The sequence below is a fragment of the Pseudochaenichthys georgianus genome, chromosome 18 (assembly GCF_902827115.2).
Source record: "Pseudochaenichthys georgianus chromosome 18, fPseGeo1.2, whole genome shotgun sequence".
NCBI classification, from domain to species: domain Eukaryota; kingdom Metazoa; phylum Chordata; class Actinopteri; order Perciformes; family Channichthyidae; genus Pseudochaenichthys; species Pseudochaenichthys georgianus.
Genome location: NC_047520.1, coordinates 10,897,467 through 10,919,973, shown reverse-complemented (window position 1 = coordinate 10,919,973; position 22,507 = coordinate 10,897,467). Strand labels below are relative to the sequence as shown.

The 22,507-nt window shown below is 39.5% G+C and overlaps 3 protein-coding genes and 1 long non-coding RNA gene across 8 annotated transcripts in view; 3 read left to right on the top strand and 1 right to left on the bottom strand.

Moving 5' to 3' along the window:
* tbc1d14 (TBC1 domain family, member 14) overlaps positions 1–18,407 on the top strand; it is a 44,748-nt gene extending 26,341 nt beyond the window's left edge. For all 5 annotated transcript variants that reach the window (XM_071206647.1, XM_034105872.2, XM_034105873.1 and 2 more), the window contains 7 exons: positions 8,092–8,166; positions 10,079–10,167; positions 10,341–10,412; positions 12,036–12,164; positions 15,012–15,121; positions 15,212–15,470; positions 16,156–18,407. In XM_071206647.1, the coding sequence (XP_071062748.1) occupies positions 8,092–8,166; positions 10,079–10,167; positions 10,341–10,412; positions 12,036–12,164; positions 15,012–15,121; positions 15,212–15,470; positions 16,156–16,212 (791 nt within the window). In that variant the 3' untranslated portion in view covers positions 16,213–18,407. The remainder of the gene's footprint in view (positions 1–8,091; positions 8,167–10,078; positions 10,168–10,340; positions 10,413–12,035; positions 12,165–15,011; positions 15,122–15,211; positions 15,471–16,155) is intronic.
* On the bottom strand, positions 2,166–3,585 carry LOC139435788 (uncharacterized). Its single transcript, XR_011644979.1, has 3 exons — positions 3,507–3,585; positions 2,944–3,129; positions 2,166–2,777 (listed from the first exon to the last, which is right to left on the bottom strand). It is a non-coding gene; the product is annotated as an uncharacterized lncRNA (long non-coding RNA).
* Positions 18,408–19,262: 855 nt separating the features above from the next.
* On the top strand, positions 19,263–20,116 carry LOC117463561 (C-C motif chemokine 4-like). Its single transcript, XM_034105876.1, has 3 exons — positions 19,263–19,409; positions 19,490–19,601; positions 19,783–20,116. Exons 1-3 carry the CDS (start codon positions 19,340–19,342, stop codon positions 19,874–19,876), a joined length of 276 nt encoding a protein of 91 aa, XP_033961767.1. The 5' UTR covers positions 19,263–19,339; the 3' UTR covers positions 19,877–20,116.
* A 1,096-nt stretch (positions 20,117–21,212) lies between these two features.
* On the top strand, positions 21,213–22,082 carry LOC117463840 (C-C motif chemokine 5-like). Its single transcript, XM_034106313.2, has 3 exons — positions 21,213–21,375; positions 21,456–21,567; positions 21,749–22,082. Exons 1-3 carry the CDS (start codon positions 21,306–21,308, stop codon positions 21,840–21,842), a joined length of 276 nt encoding a protein of 91 aa, XP_033962204.1. The 5' UTR covers positions 21,213–21,305; the 3' UTR covers positions 21,843–22,082.
* The last annotated feature ends 425 nt before the right edge of the window (positions 22,083–22,507 follow it).

Below are 22,507 nucleotides of genomic sequence, written 5' to 3'. Positions count from 1 at the left end.
CAGCCTGTAATTTAACACCAGCCTCCTTAATCGAGGGACCACAGAAGTGTATGATAAAAGTAAGGTGTGACACACTAAGATGATACTCATATTTTTAGATGCAGAGTTACTTATACTTCCTGAGGATGTCACTTATATCTATTGTTTCCGATGTCAACGCGAGCAAATGTCAGTTAATCTGCAAAGGAACATTATACGCTGATTGTAACTCCAGAACTTTCCAAAATGTAGGCTATTCATTATGAGAGTTGTGGTTGCACCTAGAGCATAATCATCCATAAAAGAGATGAAGAGTTATAAGAGTGACAAAATCCATGTATCTCACCCCCTCCCAGTCAGTTGACATAACATTCAACAAAAACATTTCCCCCCCCCAATCATTCATATAAGCCCAATTGAATCACATTGTTGGATCATTAGAACAAGTCTGAAATGTTTTATAGATAATGCTTTTAATACTATTTATTTTTATTTTGTATTATCTAGTTCCTCTGTGCTCTTTTCTTTTGGCCTTTTTTCCTTTGATTTACCATGTCTGGTTCTATTTCCTTTATTAAGCACTTTATTGCATTGTTCAAGAAAAAGAGTAAATACAATAACACCAGAGCTCCATGTCTCAGAAAGCTCAATATTTGGATCACTAGAGGGCAGCCACAGGTCACAACACATCCCAGGCTATCTAACGTCGCATCATATTGGATTTCTTCTGGTAATGGAGGGAGATCTCTTTCCTTGAATCACTTCTGGGGTGTAACGGTTCACAAACATTTCGGTTCGGTACGTACCTCGGTTTTTCGGTCACGGTTCGGTACGTTTTCGGTACAGCAGAAAAAATAATCACAAAACATAAAATATCTTTTAGGGTTTTTTATTATTATTAAACTGTGAATAATGTATTCACTCAAATAAATATAAAATAAACATTACGGTTGCAGCATTTCGATGAACTGAAATCATTTGTATTTGAACTTTACTGTGCTACTACTCACAAAACATAAAATATTTGTTTAGGGTTTTTAATTATAATTAAAGGTGGGGTAGGTAATTTTGGAGAAACCAGCTCGAGTGCGCTAGAATTTGAAAATACACAACCGGAGGAAATCTGCCACTTCCTTACAGAGCCCCTCCTCCAACACACACGAACGCGCACATGACCAATGAGGGCACGAGATAAGTTTGGGCACAGATGGAAGCATAGATATATATAAAGTAACACTAGATGACTCACCCGCGCTGCTGGCCAATGGAGACCGACGTTGCCACTTGGCTGCCATCTTGCTACAGGAAGTTCTCTCATTCATAACATTATGGTTTACTATTTAAATAACCATAGCTTGCCCAATTTCCAACCAATTTTCAAACGGTTTGGTTTTTTATAAACATCAAAGATGTAGTTATGATACTGCATACTTATAATCATGGACTTTCATATGAAAATAACATTAATCAGATAAAGCAATAGCTATACACACACACACACAAGGTATTTATATTAAATATTTGCCGGTGTATATATTTCCGTTTATTTTATTATATTGTTAATATTTAAAATAAATTATAAAATTAAAATACATTTATATTTTATATATAAAAATCGGTCTCATGTTACCACTCTGTAAGCCAAGAGTTGTTAATTTAGCAATGCCTTAGCTTTAAGAACAGGGACACAACTAATGACAATAGCATATGTTGGTATATTATTTAGATATTCACACCTTTATCAGAAGAACCAAACCAACATAAAATGTGCTCACAGACAGGCCAGTTCTGTCTAATTTATCACAATTATTTTTGACATGAGATCTTCATATCATCCTAGTTTTGTATTTAGTTTCTAGATTTGTAAACAAATCCAGAACCTTTGAAATATGTTATTGAAAAAAGACCAAGAATAATATAAACTGTACCTTGTGTCCTTCTGTAGTCCATTTGTGGTTTGTCTTGTCTCACCCCGGCTGATATATCACAAAATCCATTGTTTAAATTGTTCCCTATATTGCCCCTATGCAATATAGGGAACAATTTAAACATAAACTATCCTATGTGTCCTTGGGTGTTATGAAAGGCGGCCCCCCAAAATAAATGTATTATTATTATTAAGAACAACAACTTGGTGTGGTGTGGAGGGGATGTAGGAAGCAGGAGCAGGTGGGGAGAGATGGGACTTCAAGGTTATTTGTTTTAAATGTGTCTTGGAGATAAGGACCAGCTGCACACAATAAAATACAGTATAACACAAAACCAATAAGACACACGGTGACACATGGCACACCAACAATCAATCATCGTCCAGCCTCAGCTTTGGTATTCTTTCACAACCATGTTATGGGTTTATTAGACTGAGCAAACATAAACATATGTGGGGAACATAGTGCTGCGTCTCATGGAACATGAAGATTTAATAAATACATAGTAGGTGGCGATATATGCTCCTAGTGGTAGCGATTCGCCATTAATATATAAATATCAAAATATAGGAATATATAAATAATAGTAATATGGAAATTAATATCCTTCTTCTAATATCCCTTCTTGTGCACAGCGTCAGTGTTGATCCTCCAGTTCAGCCCATTGTCTAAGTGCACTCCCAGGTATTTGTAGTCCTCCACAACAGCCACATCCTCTCCCAGAATGCACAGGGGTAGAGGAGACGTCCTCACCCTCCTGAAATCAATGACCATCTCTCTGGTCTTGGCCACATTCAGAATACTCACAACATTAGGCTGAGGTTCATCTTCCGCTCTTCTTGAAGTGGTTGTGCTTCTTGTTGCTTCCGGCTAAAATAAACATTAAAGACATGTTGAGTGTTTAAAATGTGCTGTAATACACAACACATTATTTATTCCTAAACTTGCAGAAAGAAAAACTAAAGTGTGACATTTAATCACATTTATATATCAATCTTATACACCTGGAATTGTTGTTGGCCAATGATACACATACCCTTTGAAGATGAGCTGGGAAGTTAATATTGTTGGCACAACACCATCTTTAAGCCGGACAGTCTGCCCTGTCCGGTCAAATTCCTCACTCCTGAAGTGCTCACTGCAGAGCAGTGTCCTGTCACAGGAAACAAAACCGTCCCTTCTTAGTTCCCACTGCCTCCTCCTCTCTTTGGTTTTGGGAAACCTTAAAAACATGAGAAAGGTAGCCAGATATATAAATTATTGTCAACATGTTCCTCCCTTCTTTCCTTTAACATTAAGGGTAGGACAAAAATACACACCGAAATTATCATATTTTTGGTATGCATGTATGTATAGCCTACTTTAAGAATAAGACAACCACACTAAGAGTAATAAAAAAGGTGTCCAATAGAAACATTAAATAATTGTGTAAAGAAATGGTAACAACATATTCTAAAGAGGCTGGGTCAACAACAATCTTGCAATACTATTATCTCACATAGCCCCACTGATCCTGTGTAGCAGGACTTGTAATATACATACATCCACTAAGTAATTAACAATTATCCTAATTTTAGTCATAATATTGTCATATCTTACACGTGAAAGGTGATCCCACGAGTTCTTGTTTCCAAACTGCGGTGATTAGAGCATCCGTAGGCTGCACAAAAGTCCAGCATAGTCAGGTACTTCTGTAAACACAAAGCCAGCAAATTCCTGTATCATAATGCAAGATGTTTTTAACAAGCCAAACCAATGAAGAAATCATGTGTAACTTAAGTTGTGTTGAAAAGAAAGAGCAGTTCTGCCTCTCCCACTGGTGTAAAGTTGCTGGGTGAACTTTGTAATACTAGGTCTCACTGACAGCCTCTTGTTATTAGCCAGCTAATAAATACAACCACATACACAAAGAAAAGCTGCAATTTCAACATGTCCAAGCATCCTGTATCATAGCCATGCTAATCATGTTTATAATAAACCAAACCGTTTGTAAATCAGTCAAGATTTCAGTGAGTTAAGAGTATTTTTGTGCAGATCACTCACCTTACAACAGCTACCATAACGCGAATCAGAGTAACTGTTAACTGTAGCAAGATGGCGGCCGGTCAGCTACGCTGGAAAATGTCCCATGAGCCATCTAGGCTGAAGTCGAATAGTCCATTTAGCTTAGGAACCTTCCTAAAGGAGTGAAATGACCCGGAAGTCCCTCAGTGGCAGCCATGATAAGTGCCGTTCGAATTCTCTAGAATGATGAGAATGATAGGAAAGGAGGTTTCAAACTTCCTTTATAACCTCCTTTAGCTTAGGAACCACTGGACCTCCCTAACCGACAGGAGAAGCGAAAATGCTGCCCCACAATGCCTTGCAGCCGCAGCATTTGCCGTCACTCAACAGTCGGCCGTTCACGGAAACAACCGATTATGACGGAGAAATTATATCATGAAAGTTACGGTGCTTATTAAGCTTTTTAAAACATAGGTGGTAAGTTGCCAAAGTGCTTTGTTTTGAACGTTCATCAGTATTATAATCAAAAAGAGAAATATGAACGTTAGTTTTTACTGAAATGATCAAATAAAGTCAACATTTCAGTCTTTACCGAGCTGTGTGGAGTTTGTTCAACTTCTAAAAGATGTTTGAATGGTGATATACACAGTGATAGATGTTAAAGGGGAAAGGAAACACCAATTACAGTTATAATATTCCGGTAGTTTATTCATTTTACAATGGATATTGATCGTAATATTTATTGTATATGATATTACTCGCCAAAAGAAAATTAATTATCCGCCGGCCGGGTGGGGAATTCCGGGACCAGGCCGCCGCCATTAGGGGAGTCCCAAATGGTGACGTCACTGGCTGTGTTTTCGCTCCACCAGAAGTCAACACAACGTAGCAGATATGGCAGCGATGGAGGAATTTTGCAATGAGATCGACGTTTTGAACGATGAATTTGACTATTCGTCGGGAGATGACATTGATGTGGAAGCATCTACAGTTACCAGGCATCCCATGGCCTATGCTTATGAACCGATTCGGTCGAATAGAGTGGCATACGATCCGGAATAAAAAAATTTAAAAAACACAATGCTAACAGTGAGCCTCTGAATTAGCCCCGAGCGAAAATGCTAACCTATTACTGCACCGAAAATCACTCCTAGCTCCCTTATTACTTATCCTAGCCGCACATCCAACACATCGTTTATGATCGCAAGGAGACACAGAATCTAACGGTGCCCACCTCAACACTGAAAGATACAAACTCGCGAGGTTATCCACAAAAACGTACATCAAAACAAGTGGCGCTAGGTACTAACATACGCCAGGCTAACGGCTTACCTTCCTCATTGTCTGGTATAAACTGGTCTTCAATGGCATTACAACGATAAAAACGATGATGTAGTTAATCCATAGGTTAATATCCAATGGGGCTGTGTCCCCTTTGAAATGTTCTGATAATCTATAAGCAATACAACTGCAATTCCGTTATCTGCTGTCCGCTCTGTGCTCCGTGCGCTCTGGGTCCTGCAATACCATCCATTGATAGCAATACTAGCCTTTTTAGGGCTGTTTTCGACAGATGAGCGTGTGTATGCCAGTTTAATTAGTTGAGCTATAGAACACCCCCAATTCTCTATTGTGCGTCATAATAATAGCTACCATTTAGTTTGGACGCGATTGCGTTAATTAATAAGGTCACACTGTGTCAGTAAATACATGTGTGAGCTAGTAATCTGGTAGTGCTGCAATATTTACCTCTCTCTCGGCAGCTGAAGCAACTCGTTTGGTGGCTCAAACTTCACGTTTGTTGACACTATCATTGTCTTGCGCGGCCGACGTGCTGGGACGGTCGGTGTTCCCGACTGCATACGTTGAGAAATCGAATATTGTGGGAACAGATCCTGGCTTCAAATCCAATGTTTTGTATTGAACCAGGCATCCAGACTGGACTTTGAGCAGCTTCTCATCCTTTAGTGGCAGCCTATGGAAATGTACTTCTTCCTTCTTTGTATAAATCCATTTGTGCAGCCTGGGGCAATACAATAAACTCCTGACGACGACCGTTTTCTTGTAATGTAAACTACTGGTGCATTGCACGCCATGTTGTTTGTTATTGAGCTTTGGCCCAGGAAGCCAGTCAGTGACGTCACTGGAAAAGTCCCGGAGCAATGGAAGCGCCCATGGTCATTAGGCATGTATTTCAAAAAGTAAATTCGCGTATCTCGATCGTTTACATTGGAAATAGACTAGATAAATACATTTCCTAATGGTAATATTGTCGCATGGAAAGCAGTTTGAAAAGTGTTTCCATTTCCCTTTAAGGACTAACGTTCATAATAAATACATCTGTATTGATTTTAAGATCTTTAGTTCATCAATCATACGTATTGGGATCATTGGTATTAATGTGGACCGGAGGGAGAGGGTGACGAGCATAAGTTTCACTTTCCTTTTTTATTTAAATTCCAGCTTTGGTCCTGAAGAATATGTTTCTCTGTTTTCCACGTTCATAAAGCAAAGCAGCAGCATCAGAGCACGGTGCAGAGTCTCTAGATGAGTTTACAGTAGTCCCTCGTTCTTATTAAACATCCATGTTGTAGTCCACTGTATAGAAAACTGTGGTTTCCATGGTTTCCCCACAGCAGCAGACGCACACAATGACGTCCGCTGGCGCATCATAAACACGTCGGATAGTGAAAGTGCATTCGGATTCTCTAAAGTACCGCAGTCTCTTCTCCTAAGTCCTTTTGAATTCTCCTATCCACTATCCCTTAACCCCGTGACGTTTCACTCAGAGGTCAAGGAATAGACGATAGGGTTAGAACTTAGGAGCTGATTTTTAAACTATCCGACTGCAGCCCTAGTGCTTATATATATATATATATCTATGGATGGAAGGCTGACAGGCAGGCAGGCCATCCAGTTATTTTAGCCGGGCCGGCTAAAATGATTGGTCTTGCTTTTTACAGTACTACGGCTTCCACAGATGATATTTGTTTATGGATTTTTTGTCAAAGCACTTAAGATATTCATTGCTATCGGGATGTTAAGAGCATTCCATGGAATATAAGTGTTTCTCGAGCCGGTTTCTCAAATGTACCTACCCCACCTTTAATCTGTGAATAACAATAACAATTTCCCCACGGGGATTAATAAAGTATATCAAATCAAATCAAAATCAAATAATGTATTCACTCAAATAAATACAAAATAAAATAAACATTAAGATGCAGCATTTCAATGAACTGAAATAATCTGTACTTGAAATGTACTGTACTAGTACTCGCCTAAGCAGCCAGCTTGACATTAGGCTTGTCATTGTATTTTCATGTTTTTTTAAAGAAAAATGTACTTGTCCACATTGCTTGCCGAAAGGGCAGATCTGCTGGCACTAACAATGTCTCCTGCTGTGGAGAACACCCTCTCGCTGGGGACAGAGGTAGCAGATACCGCCAGGTAGCGCTTTGCTAACATGGCAACATAAGGATATTTGGCGTTTGTAATAGCTTTGGCTCGGTCTGAACTTTTTGCGAATGGTGGAGGCTTAAATGCTAGTGGGAGTTGGGTTTGCACTTCAGTCTTTTTTCTTTTGGTACCGGTGATATTCACGTTCGGTTGATGCCTTTTCCAATTTTAGTTGAACAATGCTGACGACCAGCTTTGGTTCGGTCCACCTGTCTTTGTCCGTCACCCTTGTACGTAACTGCGAAACCAAAATGTTCCCAAACCGGTGACTTCAATGATACTGGAGGATTTTCGAGCTCAACTTTATCTGCGTTCGACAGTTCCCCAAATTACTGACTCAATTTGAACGCATCCCTCTGATCAGCTCTCATAGTATGCCTCTCGTCCAATGAAATTACTTGGTTGCTCTATGACGCGTTGAACCCAATGTGAGCAAATTACACTGAACGCTGCGACGCAGCACTTGAGATTACTTCCAAAAAGTTGTTCACGTTCTCAATTTTTTGCGTTTAACGTTATATTCGTTCGGTACACACGTGTATCGAACCGAATATTTTCGGTACGTATACCGTTACACCCCTACCTCCAGTGTTACTGCTGCAGAGTAATGTGAATCCTTATATCATCTGAAGTGGATCTGTCCAGTCATCATGTTCTCCACTTTTTCTGTAGTCGCCCTCTATTTCTCTCATTGATTGTTCTGTGTTATGTGACCCTGCAGAGCTGTATGACATCTGTCTGTCCCGGGCCAAAGAGAAGTGGAGGACAACACCAGCACCGTCCTTAGAGGCTGAAGGTAAAAAAAAGAGAAAATCCTCTGCTGTTGGGGCCCTATTATGATCATTTTCAGGTTCATATCAGTATGTAGTGTCTCTACTGGGACATGTCTCCATGCTTTAATGTTCAAAAGCTCTTTATTTTTCTCATACTGCCTGTGCTGCAGCACCTCTTTTCACCCTCTGTCTGAAACCAGAGCCCAGTCTGCTCTGATTGGTTAGCTGGCCGGCTCTGTTGTGATTGGTCAACCTCTTGGAGATGTCCCGCCCCTTTGCCTATCACATACAATGTTTTGGAACACTAGCCAATAGAAGTACGAGTGTTACAGAGTGATGTCACTTTGTTACAGCTTTATCCAAACCTCTTTTTTTTTTTTTACTCATTGCATGTATTTTAGATCTTTGTTTTTCTAAAAATGTATTTAAAAGCTTTGTAAAGTCTGACACTCCTTTTATTCCCATTGGTCATAAACACCAACTCCAGCTATATCTTATTTAAACCAATTCACAACATGCAGTCTTTTGGATCTCAGGATTGCATTTTAGCTACATGTTGGAGCCCACAAAGGGAAATATAATATCCAGCTCTTAAGTTGCTTAATGCTCGACTGGGTTCACCATCTTCTTTTTATTTATTTATTTAAATTTTTATTATTGAGTCAGGCACAATGTGCGCGGAGTCCCCAAAGGGACATGGGGAAAAAAAAAACGGAAAAAAAAGTCAGGATAACGGGTTTGTGTCAGTGTGCCAAGGAGGAAGTGGAACGCACAGGAGACAACCGTTTCATTGCAGAGTGACTGTTATGTTTACGTGGGGAAATGACAGTGCATACATTATTTGAGATATATTTCGTACTCGGACTTCATTTTAAGGACATTTCGGCCAGGGGTGTGTGGTCACTCCAGGAGACAGCGGGACGTGCAACTCAGAGAAGAGCAGCACCAGCGCTCAAAGAGCTTTTACGCACCGCCTACACTGTGTTACCTTCATTGAACAGCTAAAGAGTGACGTGCAGGCTGTTACGTTTTAACCACACACATCGAACTGCCCGATTGCTCCCCCTTTTATTAGTTTTATGAAGGAGATGTCCCCGGTCACCAAGAGGTGTGTGTGTGTGTGTGTGTGTGTGTGTGTGTGTGTGTGTGTGTGTGTGTGTGTGTGTGTGTGTGTGTGTGTGTGTGTGTGTGTGTGTGTGTGTGTGTGTGTGTGTGTGTGTGTGTGTGTGTGTGTGTGTGTGTGTGTGTGTGTGTGTGTGTGTGTGTGTGTGTGTGTGTGTGTGTGTGTGTGTGTGTGTGTGTGTGTGTGTGTGTGTGTGTGTGTGTGTGTGTGTGTGTGTGTGTGTGTGTGTGTGTGTGTGTGTGTGTGTGTGTGTGTCTCCTACCTACTCTGAGATTCACGGACATTAATTCATATCAAAGCAGACTGGTTTACAGACTCTCCTGTTTTGCCAATCCGGTGCTTAAACAAATAGTTCTACACCCCTGGCCGAAATGTCCTTCAAATTTAAGTCTGAGTTCGAAATATATCTCAAATAATGTATGCACTGTCATTTCCGCACATAAACATAACAGTCTGCAATGAAATGGTTGTCTCCTGTGTGCTGCACTTCCTCCTTGGCGCACCGGTAACTTTCTAAGAAAAAACTCGGGATAACGGGTTAGTTTCTCGTTATCCCGACTTTTTTTTTTCTCTCTTTTTTTTTAGTTTATCACACCAAAGGCAGGATGGAAAAATAATGCAGGAATTGGAAAATGAAAAGCCTAATTTAAAAAAAAAAAAAAAAAAAAAAAAGAGGAAAGTTAGGTACTCAAACACTTAGTTTACAGACCATTTACATGAACAAAAACCTAAAACACACTACAGGAAAGGGAAATCCCAAAAAGCCCCTTTTTTAAATGACAAATAAAAAAATTGTTTTGCCGTGTTTCCAGATGCTGGTTCGTCAGATCGGGAGTCGAGCCTGGAGCTCATCAAGCTGGACATCTCAAGAACTTTCCCCCACCTCTGTATCTTCCAGCAGGTCAGTGAAGAAAAGCTCAGCAATCCTATAATATTTCTGTTTCTGTTTTTTATTCAATACTCTGTAACATTACTCTGATATTATTGTATCATCAGACACTGAATGCCGGGACAGGGTGTGTGTTTGAGTGTACTTTATGCCTGTTGGTTCTTAATTTATTTTTGTTACATCAGGGCGGGCCATATCACGATGTGCTGCACAGCATTCTGGGAGCATACACTTGTTACCGGCCAGACGTCGGCTACGTAAGTCCCACACACAAAACATAGCATTTGCATCCTGTGCTCCACAAGCACATTGAATGCTTTTTGTCTCACTTTGTGTATCGTGCCTTTTTAAGAAAGCTGTCACATAGTCCCAAATAAAGGCCTTTAATGTAGGTAGATATTGTGTTCTGGATCTGCATGCATGTGTGATGTCACACTTGCCTATCATGAAGGTTAAATATGACACAGCACAGACTTCCCACATAACACCTACAGTTTGATTGTGGTCTCTACGACTGGAATGTTCCAATATTTGGTTTACATTTAGTGTGAGGTGTCATCTAACATTTCTGTTGTCTGCATATTGCAAACAACCAAAACTTAAAGTAATCATTTTAAACTCAGACCTCATGTTTTTTTACAATTTAGCTTTTTATAAGCGTAGGATAAGCTTCTAAATGTTATTCAATTGATCATAATGTAAAGTGATTAAAACTTTATTTTCACACTATTAGTAGTTTTTCAGAAAAATATGATGATTAGCAAGAGAATACTGGTTTAATGCAACCTGAAATGTTGATGGCAGATGCTATTTGCACCCGGGTGTCTATAGTCAACAATGCTATTTACAACCGGGGATACATTTGATTATATATTGAATTCATAGGTATTTTTGGAAATATTTTTCTCGATAACTTAAACAAATAAATATCTATGGTGTAGCTATTTTCAAAAGTGTGCAAATAGCACAGGTGTCAAAACAAGTATTTTCGAACCATGTCAGTCAGATATCCATGGTTGCACCCGTAATTCTGTTTAAATTCTGTTAATATCAATAAATGGATAATATAGGTTTTGTTTGATATTCATTTTATTTGGCATATAATAGCAACAGATGCACAGAACTAGAGGAATGTGTAAATTGATGTCAGCTACACGTTCCTAGAGGTGGTTGTGGTCACTTTCTCTGAATTTCCACAATTGTAAAACTCAAAATGCCTCACACATCTTCAGTGTTTTTCCAGCGTGAAACTCTCTAAGAAGACGGTAGCATTAGAAGAAAAAAGCGTTGGATACTCGTCCTCTCACATGAACTTGTTTGCACGTCTATAAGCCACTGTGGTTTTAACCTCGCTGCTGCTCACTGCGTCCCACGCTGTGTGTACTTAGGTGGAAATGACTGACTTCCTGCACTGACCCCAACCCATTAGCTGCTACACACACACACACACACACACACACACACACACACACACACACACACACACACACACACACACACACACACACACACACACACACACACACACACACACACACTATGCATTCACCTCTGTGCAGGCGTCTTTGTTTTCTCCTTTGCATCTGTCTGCATCAGCATTTCGTTTCCTTCTTTAAATTTCATATTGAACCTCAACTTATTATGATTGTTACAGTTAATAAGATTAATAGAGTGCTTTAAGTTGGCATGAGTGTAAATTAGGGTAAAACTTACCGCTAGCAGGTGTTAACTTTTTTCTCAGAAATTATTTTTACAGCGGAAGTCAAAATATACGCTTCGTGGTAACACTTTTTTTTTCCACATACAAGACCCCGACAGACCGGGGGTTTGGGGGGTTTTGTGTTTGCTTGTTCAAACTCTATATGTGTTTTTGTGTTCAGGTGCAGGGCATGTCGTTCATCGCAGCAGTGCTCATCCTGAACTTGGACACAGCCGATGCCTTTATAGCTTTTGCCAATCTGCTCAACAAGCCCTGTCAGATGGCCTTCTTCAGAGTGGACCACAGCCTTGTCAGTACACACACACACACACACACACACACACACACACACACACACACACACACACACACACACACACACACACACACACACACATTCAGCCCCTCACTTACTGCGCTTGTGATTACACATTTCACACATGCCTTTTGTAGCTCAACTACATTCAAATTGTTAATTTGAACTTTGTATGTTTCATGAGCATTGGAGTTCATTCCTGACCTAAAATGATAGTTAATGACCTTAAATGCATAAATATACAGTGTCTTTCCGCTGTAAGATATTGCTTCCAAAGTATGACTGTCACAATATCAGACAACTGTCGTTGCCAAATTAAATCAGGATAACGATATTATTATTATTATTACATCTTTTACATTTATTTTGCTTGAAATCCCTACCATCAGTCAAATTCATCCTTTATCTTGTCTTTGTGAATTGTATCTCTTTTTCCTCCTATTATGAGTGTAGGGAGGAAGAGAGAGGGTCTTTAGCCAGAAGGGTACAATAATAAAAGAACATGATATTATTTAAGGGCGAGACAATTTACATGGTTTAACCCAGGGGTCGGCAACCCGCGGCCCACGGGCCGCATGCGGCCCTTTAAGCCCTCTGCTCTGGCTCTCTTGAGCTTAGACAAAAATAAGAAGGAAATAAAATAAAAGTATTTGTAGGACTATTTATATTTTGTTGGATGGTTGAAAATGTTTCGTATGTTGTATTTTGAGGTGATACTGTGACACATAAATAAAAAACAAAACGGTTTTAATTAGGTCAACTAAAATATGCGTCACATCCTGCTCCGGTCCCGCGCGAGGGCCTTTTCTTGGAGGCGAATAACCTGACCCCCGGCTCGATGAGCGAGCTATGGATAAATCAAAGAAAAGTACCGGAGGAACACAGGATTTAATTCTGCATGGACAGAGTTGTATGCTTTCACAGCAAACGATGCTGGTTTACCGGTATGTTTGATATGTAGAGAGAAGTTGTCAACGGTGGTGCAGCCTTTACGAGGGAGAGGAAGACAGCTGACGATCTTCAGTCATAATTCAATGGGGTATGTAATTTATTTCAGAAAACACTTTTTGTTATATTCCATGGAATGCTCTTAACGTCCCGATAGCAATGTATATATTAAATGCTTTGACAATAAATACATACAAAAATTAATCTCTGAAAGCCGTAGCGCTGTAAAAAGCACGACCAATCATCTGAGCCGGCAAATAACTGGATGGCCTACCTGCCTGTCAGCCTTCCATCTGGGCACAAACTTATATCGTGCCCTCATTGGTCATGTGCGTGTTCGTGTGTGTTGGAGGAGGGGCTCTGTAAGAAAGTCTGAAGGAAGAGGCATATTTTTTCCGGTTGTGTACTTTCAAATTCTAGCGCACTCGAGCTGGTTTCTCTATTCTTACCTTTAACTCTTTTTAGGGTGCAGATATATGTTTTATTTATTTCAAAGTGGGCCCATTTAATAATATTTTGTTCCCCTTCAAATGTGCAGAGGACTCCCCAAGTGCTGTGTTTAATTTATTTTAAAGTAGGCCTGTGTATTATTTTTAATTCTCCTTATAAAAGTTCTTTGTTTCTTATTAGAGGTTAACAGTTTTATATCATGTAATAAATAGCCTAATAAATGCAAAAAAACTGTAGTTTTTGTTTGATATAACAATAAAAAACTATGAAATATGTTTTGCGGCTCCAGACAAAACGTTTTTTGGAAAAAAGGAGCGAAATGGCTCTTTTGGTCAAAAAGGTTGCAGACCCCTGGTTTAACCAAATGTTTATTAATAACATGACATTAATATTTCAATTCTAAATATCAAAGCTATCGTTACACCCGTATTCCAAGGTAGGGCTGCAACAAAAAATTACTAATAATTGATAAATCTGTCAATTATCTTCTTAATTTAATCATTCAAACATCTATTTTGTTTAACCAACAGTCCCAAACCATAATATAATTAGTTTAAAATTGCAGATCACTGAGGAAATACTCAAATATTCACATGTAAACTGGAAGCTCTACTCTACTGGCATTACTTTCTTAATAATAATAATAATAGCTTGGATTTATATAGCGCCTTTCAAGGGACCCAAGGTCGATTTACAAGTAATAGGGCAAAAAACAAATATAACAAAACAAAAGTCAGACAGACAACAGATCGATTAGGGGCCGAAAGCCTTGGCAAACAGATGGGACTTGAGAGCCCTTTTGAAGGCGTCGAGTGTGGGGATGTTGCGAATCTCCGCAGGGAGAGCGTTCCAGAGGGTGGGGGCTGCCACACTGAAGGGTCTGTCCCCGAAGGTTCGCAGTTTGGTGCGGGGGGTGGTAAGCAGGCCAGAGTCTGAGGACCGCAGGTTCCGGGGTGGGGCATGCGGGTGAAGGATGTCCGAAAGGTACTGGGGGGCATGTGCATGGAGGGCCTTGTCGGTGAGGAGGAGGACTTTGTAGGTTGTGCGGGACTTGACCGGCAGCCAGTGGAGGTGGATGAGGGTGGGAGTGATGTGCTGCCACGGCTTTGTGTGTGTGAGTACCCTAGCAGCACAGTTTTGGACATACTGGAGCCTGTCCAGGGTTTTGTTGGGAACCCCGAACAGGAGAGGAGACCTCAAGGAGAGGCCTCAGCGCATATATTTATTATAAGTTAACTTATAATACATACAGCATGAGGACCAACACCTCATTAAAGCGTAGGTGTAGCTTTTTATACAATAGCAGGTCTATCTAATTGAAGCCGCCACACACCACAGAAATCAACGGCCCCCCTCCACACATGACTCAGCCTCCATCTTGTTGAACACTCATGTGGTTTCTGTGTTACCCCTCTTTAAGACCACCTTCTCCTCTCTTTGCAGATGTTGACTTACTTTGCGGCTTTTGAAGTGTTCTTTGAAGAAAACCTACCAAAGCTCTTTGCACATTTCCAGAAAAACAACTTGACCCCTGATATTTATTTAATCGACTGGTGAGTTGTTTACTTCCTGCAGTGCACGTGCTTGTTTCTTGTTTTAATCTGCTGTAGTTGATCCGTGTATCTCCCCCCTCCTCCCTGCAGGATCTTCACTCTGTACAGTAAGTCCCTGCCACTGGACCTGGCGTGCCGGGTGTGGGACGTGTTCTGCAGAGACCACGAGGAGTTCCTGTTCCGCACGGGGCTGGGGCTGCTGCGCCTCTACCAGGACGTCCTCTCCCCCATGGACTTCATCCACATGGCTCAGTTCCTCACCCGCCTCCCCGACCTCATCCCAGCGGATCAGCTCTTCCAGCACATCACCGCCATCCACATGACCAGCCGCAACAGGAAGTGGGCGCAGGTAGGATGTCGGAGAGTTACATTGGAGGGCTTTGGGTTGGTGCTAGGGCTGGGCAATATATATATTGATATTATATCAGTACTTTGATATAAAGCATCTTAGAAATTGGTATCGTGAGTGTTGATTTTTCTGGTTTTTAATTTAGCATTAATATATTATTTAAAATAATACACCCATCTATATACATTATATATCGTAGTACAATGGTCACATCTTTACTTTAACTACTTTAGTTAACATAAATATGTGTATTCTATTTTAGTTTCTCTTGATAGAAATATTCTTTCAATTATTCTTATCTTTTTATTGGACATTATTTTTTTAACTTATGTTATTATATCAATATTTTGATTACATTTTTCTATTTTTATTCATCTTTTAATTTATTCAACTAAGAAATAAAATTTACCCCAGGACGAATAAAGTTTCTGGATTTACCAGAAATATCCACATTACTGATGATTATTCATCATGTGTAAATATTTCCTGAGAGCATCAATAGTCAACCCTAAAATATAGTGACAATATCAAGGGCCACATAAATAATTGAATGTCCTATTATCGGCCAGCTTTTAAAAGATTTTTTTAAGTGAGAATATTTGACCTAAAAGTAATATTAGGCTGATTTTATCATCAGTCATGGCCAGTTGATTGGTGGATCTCTAACTGTTTCTGTGTGTCTCAGGTCCTGCAGGCGCTACAGAAAGATCCGGAGCGATGCAGCCCGGTGCTGAAGCGCTGATTTGAGATCAGAGGAAACCAGGTCACCTCCAGCTCTCGGTGAATCAAACTGGACTCTCAGCAGGCAGTACGGACCTGAGCAAGACTTTTAACCTCAGCGGGACACGTCTGAGATAAACCTCTTGCCTCGCTGCTCTCACAGGAACCAGCACCCTGGAGGGGGCGAGAGAAGGGACACGAGGCCTTATTTATCTCCCATCACCCCTCCTCCCCTCAGAGGCCCAGCGAGAGGCGGGAAAGTGTAGCTGGTAGAGGCTGACGAATGTATCACACACACCAGAGGAAATCAACTTTAATTCTATGCTGTCGATCTTTCTAGCAACGCTTCCACTCGTCTTTTCTCTAAATGTGGCTTTTTAGTGCAACAAATCTCCACATCTCCCGAGTCATAGCTTCAGCTATATCTCTTACTTTCTGCACCTTATTTTTCTCAGATCTTCTGTCATTCCTTCACTTTGATTTTGAATGTGTTTTTAATTTGTGTTGTTTCCTGAACCATTCCATGAAGTCAACTCTGTCACGGGTTATACATCTGTGAAATGCACGTCGCCTTCATGCTGAAGACAAATTGGTGTCTGCGAGAGCACTGTTACATTTGTTTTAAAACCTCTAAAAGGAGGTCGTAAACTGCCTGTAAAATTTGTTTTGCAGATTATTTATGTCGATGACACTGGAGTAAATGATGATGCTGCTGTAAAACAGTCATTGTCACACTGGACCCCCACCCTAATGTTTGAGGTACATTTCAGCTTGTTAGTGTTCTGATTCCTGATGTCTTGGTGTGGGTGTGAAGTCTTTAAAGTTTGTATTTATTCATATTTATCAAAAACAGGACTTGTTCCAGTCAAATGAAGGGTTTTCGCTGAGCCTCGCCCCCACAAGCACATAAACAGATAGAAAAGTCGTCATATGCACTCTAGCAAGTACATACTGCAGCCGCTGTAATCTTAAAACACAGCAGCTTGACATTCTGTAGCAAACTGCCCGGCTTTTATCGAGTATGTATGGTTTATGGTGATAGTTTCAAGCAAGAGAGCGCTTCATAGAGTCGACTAGACACGATAAAAGGTGGCAAGTGTGTCTTTTTTCTTACTAACGTGTCGTTTGGACTCAGGTTTCCTGTTATTGTGAACAAATGTGGTCGTCAGTAAACCCCTGTGGAGCTCTGGCTGCTCTTGTTCTCTGCGTGTCTTAATGTGGCTGCGTTCACACTGTGGTGGATGTGTCCCGACCAGCAGGGGGCGGGGCCAGTATTCAGATCACTGGTGGTTGAGCTTTTATTACAGCATTGCTTTGATGAATAATGAGATTGGGTAAAAATGAGTCCAAATTACTTTTTTGTCCGTTGAGATTTGAAATCAATCTATTTGTTGACACTGGTTCGGCATTTGTTGATCTTAATAAATGAAGGACCATCTTACTTAGGGTCCCGTACAGGATGATAAATGTCTCTTTTTCCGTGTATGTTGCCCATTTTGCACAGAAACGGCATTTCTTCGTGAGGAACTTTTGTGTTACTTCCTTTTGTTTCCTGTACTATTGATGATTTATTTGAGCTTAAATGTACTTTATGAAATGCCTGGACTGCAGCTGAAGTATAACGGGAGCACTGGGTGTGGAAACAGGAAGCGCCTTTCATTTGTAAATCATCATGTTGTGCTTGTCTGTGTGTCAGTGCGCGCGTCAGCTAAGCACCATGCAGCACACTTTCTGATCACTCTTCTCGACCCCCCCCCCCCCCCCCCCCCGTGTGGTACACACCGCAGGACGGCAATAAATCTTTTAGCACATACATGTCAGCCTTTGAGTTGTGCCTCGCATCATCCCTTTCTGTCATCTATCGCAGGTTTAAACGGGTTGTTTGTTTTTGATCCTTTTTTCGAGTTCAAGTCGTGACAATGCAAGTTTGTGTTTGTGTTAAGTGGCACTTGCACCAACACTACCCTCCTCCGATAACAAAACACATTGTGTGATCCACAATGAAGCAAAATTCAATCAAACTAATTTGAATATAAAGTGTAATATGCTGTCATTTCTTGCTTTGTCTCTTCCCCCCCCCCGGAGAGACCTGTTCTGTTGTACTGTAGAGCGACAGACAGACATCGAGACGGCTGAGGGTGTGCAATGCAACTTTGTCTCACTTGATCTGTATATAAACAATGCTTTTATTAAAAATAAAAAGCTGTACATATTCAACCAGCGTGTCTTTATCAGTAGAACATGTTTATTGTTTTACCCTTGACAGACCTCGTCAACTTTACATTTCCAATTTGGCCCTTCTCGACTCCAAAAGGCTGCTGACCAAATAACTATCAGAACATGGAGTCAAGACATTGACTTACATTATCATATTTAATGTGGGCTCTTACCACACGCTCAAAACAAACTTAAGAGTACATCATTTTAATCTTGTCAATTTTAATATTTCACTTCCAGTAGTTCTTGTTTTAGTTGAATTTTCTTGCCTTAATATTCAGAGGCTTTAGTTATTCATGCATTATGTATGTATATATTTTATTTTATTCATTTTTCAATCTTTTGTATTTTATTTATAATGTATTACTTCTGTTTCTTAACTAGAATTTGTTGTTTTGTTATTTTATAACTGAGCTTATGAGGTAAAATGAATTCAATATACAATAAAACTTCAATAAACGTTACTTAAAGCAGCTTCTAATGAGCACTAAAACTACAGTATTTATACATTTTTATTTGCTATATTTTAAGTATTCGTATATGGAAAGTAATGAATCACGCTTAAATGCAAAAAACATCTTAATTTCCGTGTCTTAATAGGTGTTGTTTTATTTTATAATGGCGATAGTGATATTGTAGCATTTGGTTTCACAGTATTTCACGTCAGTACTTTGAGCTACATCTCTTTAACCACATGCATTTCCTGTAATCTACCTCAGCCTTTGAAAAACCCAGTGGAAAGTTTTGTAGCAGGCAAAAAGTCGCCTTAAAACCACAATGTCCTCCTTCCTTTACACCAGCAACACCTTTTTTTAATACTTTTTTGATCGTGATAAACGCACTTTTTTTTGTCAGAAGCACTTTCCTGCAGACGAGGAGTGGTTTGATATTAACCTCCATCATCACATCCAGAAACATCTCCAGAAGCCACCATGAGGACCAGTCACATCATCCTGCTCTGCATCCTGGGACACGCTCTATTCGCCTCGGTGTTCTGCAACAGTAAGATGACTTAAGATGTTATTCTTTAAAACATTTTCTGTTACACTTCTCAACTCATTATACTTTTTTTCTTTCTCCAGATGTTAGTGGTCCTGACGACTGCTGCTTCGATTACCACCCGCGAAATTTGAACAAAAAGTACGTCCGCTCGTATTACATGACCGACAACAGATGCTCAATGACTGCAGCCGTGTAAGTTAATCCTTACATTTATATGTAGAATAATAAGCAGAATTAGTTTAAAAAGAACTTCACAAATGTCCTTTTTCTCATTAAATACAGTAAGATTTTGAGTCTCCATTTCCTACTTTGTATTTGGTTTTAATCTGTTATTTTATTCCCTTTCCTTCCTCCTTTTACTTATTTATTTCAGTCTGATCACGATGAAAGGTGCTACCCTCTGTGTGGATCCGAAGCTTAACTGGGTTGGGAGGGTCATGACAAGTTTGGACCAAAAGATCTTTTAAAACTCCATGCCCGCTCATCCTTCTTTTAAAGTGCCTGCGCCTTCTGTTGCTTTAAAATGCAATGAGATCATGATTTTGGTGTTAATGTGTAAATCTGTAATGGTTCAAAAGCATTTTACCCCCAAATGGATTCCTTTTGATCCTGCATATATGATATAACCAACCTGTGTTTTTTTGCTATTGCTTTGGTTGCTTTGTATTACCCATACCGTTTCACTGAATAAAGAACAATGTAAGGAATACCGACTCTCCTCTTTTCCTTTGCCCATTAACACCATTACATTTTTGCTGCATGATTACCGACCGTGAGTATTACTTGGAATTAATCACATCATATTTATTATTGTTTTTCTTGCAATCTATTTGCATAGTTATAGAATCACAGTAGTAAACAGAGATCATAATGAGGACTCGTATAAAGACCATTACAATCAGTAAAGACGACTAACAATAAAAGCATAAACTGAATGTCTGCCTCTTGTGGCTCATTTCAGGTCTTACCTTTGCAAATAAGAACATTTCGTTTTGGTCAGAATCTAAAATGAGCGAAGAGTACTTGTGGTCATGTCTTCGAAGCCAAATTAACTCATTTGAGAGAATAATGTTCCTTTTTTTTTCAACTCGGAGAATCTTAAAACCATCTTCATTTGTATTGTAATTCATGAAATGTGTTGTCTGGCCTCACAGTCTTAACATAATGATTATGCTGCCACCTTTTGGTACAGCAGTTAGAAATAAGCTTCAGAATATTTACAATAAATTATAGTTCGATACAAATAATACCTCATCTCATTGTCAACTATAGCTTTATTATCATGTGTTTTAAGTTGTGACCCAAACTATAACTTAACAAAAGTCTCATCAAAATTAGTGTAAAAGTGAATCTACATTTTTTTTTATCAGAAACACCGAGATTCTTCTTCAAGAGATTAAGTCATTTGAACAAATGTTTATACTGCCATAAAGAGAGGTTTACAATTTATAATCTGAGTTGAACACTGTGATAATAACCTAAGAACACGCTTTCTTTATTTATACAAAACCTGCCAACCTACTTTATTCTTGTAAAACCAGAGGTAGAAAAAGTACTCAAGTATCTTGTACTTGAGTAAAAGTAGAGGTACCAGAGTGTAGAAATACTCTGTTACAAGTAAAAGTCCTGCATTACAAATGTTACTTAAGTAAAAGTAGAAAAGTATTAGCATCAAAATATACTTAAAGTAGCAAAAGTAAAAGGCAAAAAGTCGCCTTAAAACCACAATGTCCTCCTTCCTTTACACCAGCAACACCTTCTTTTTTTAAAATACTTTTTCAATCGTGATAAACACAACACCCCACCACCTTTTTGTCAGAAGCACTTTCCTGCAGACGAGGAGTGGTTTGATATTAACCTCCATCATCACATCCAGAAACATCTCCAGAAGCCACCATGAGGACCAGTCACATCATCCTGCTCTGCATCCTGGGACACGCTCTATTCGCCTCGGTGTTCTGCAACAGTAAGATGACTTAAGATGTTATTCTTTAAAACATTTTCTGTTACACTTCTCAACTCATTATACTTTTTTTCTTTCTCCAGATGTTAGTGGTCTTGACGACTGCTGCTTCGATTACCACCCGCGAAATTTGAACAAAAAGTACGTCCGCTCGTATTACATGACCGACAACAGATGCTCAATGACTGCAGCCGTGTAAGTTAATCCTTACATTTATATGTAGAATAATAAGCAGAATTAGTTTAAAAAGAACTTCACAAATGTCCTTTTTCTCATTAAATACAGTAAGATTTTGAGTCTCCATTTCCTACTTTGTATTTGGTTTTAATCTGTTATTTTATTCCCTTTCCTTCCTCCTTTTACTTATTTATTTCAGTCTGATCACGATGAAAGGTGCTACCCTCTGTGTGAATCCGAAGCTTAACTGGGTTGGGAGGGTCATGACAAGTTTGGACCAAAAGATCTTTTAAAACTCCATGCCCGCTCATCCTTCTTTTAAAGTGCCTGCGCCTTCTGTTGCTTTAAAATGCAATGAGATCATGATTTTGGTGTTAATGTGTAAATCTGTAATGGTTCAAAAGCATTTTACCCCCAAATGGATTCCTTTTGATCCTGCATATATGATATAACCAACCTGTGTTTTTTTGCTATTGCTTTGGTTGCTTTGTATTACCCATACCGTTTCACTGAATAAAGAACAATGTAAGGAATACCGACTCTCCTCTTTTCCTTTGCCCATTAACACCATTACATTTTTGCTGCATGATTACCGACCGTGAGTATTACTTGGAATTAATCACATCATATTTATTATTGTTTTTCTTACAATCTATTTGCATAGTTATAGAATCACAGTAGTAAACAGAGATCATAATGAGGACTCGTATAAAGACCATTACAATCAGTAAAGACGACTAACAATAAAAGCATAAACTGAATGTCTGCCTCTTGTGGCTCATTTCAGGTCTTACCTTTGCAAATAAGAACATTTCGTTTTGGTCAGAATCTAAAATGAGCGAAGAGTACTTGTGGTCATGTCTTCGAAGCCAAATTAACTCATTTGAGAGAATAATGTTCCTTTTTTTTTTCAACTCGGAGAATCTTAAAACCATCTTCATTTTTATTGTAATTCATG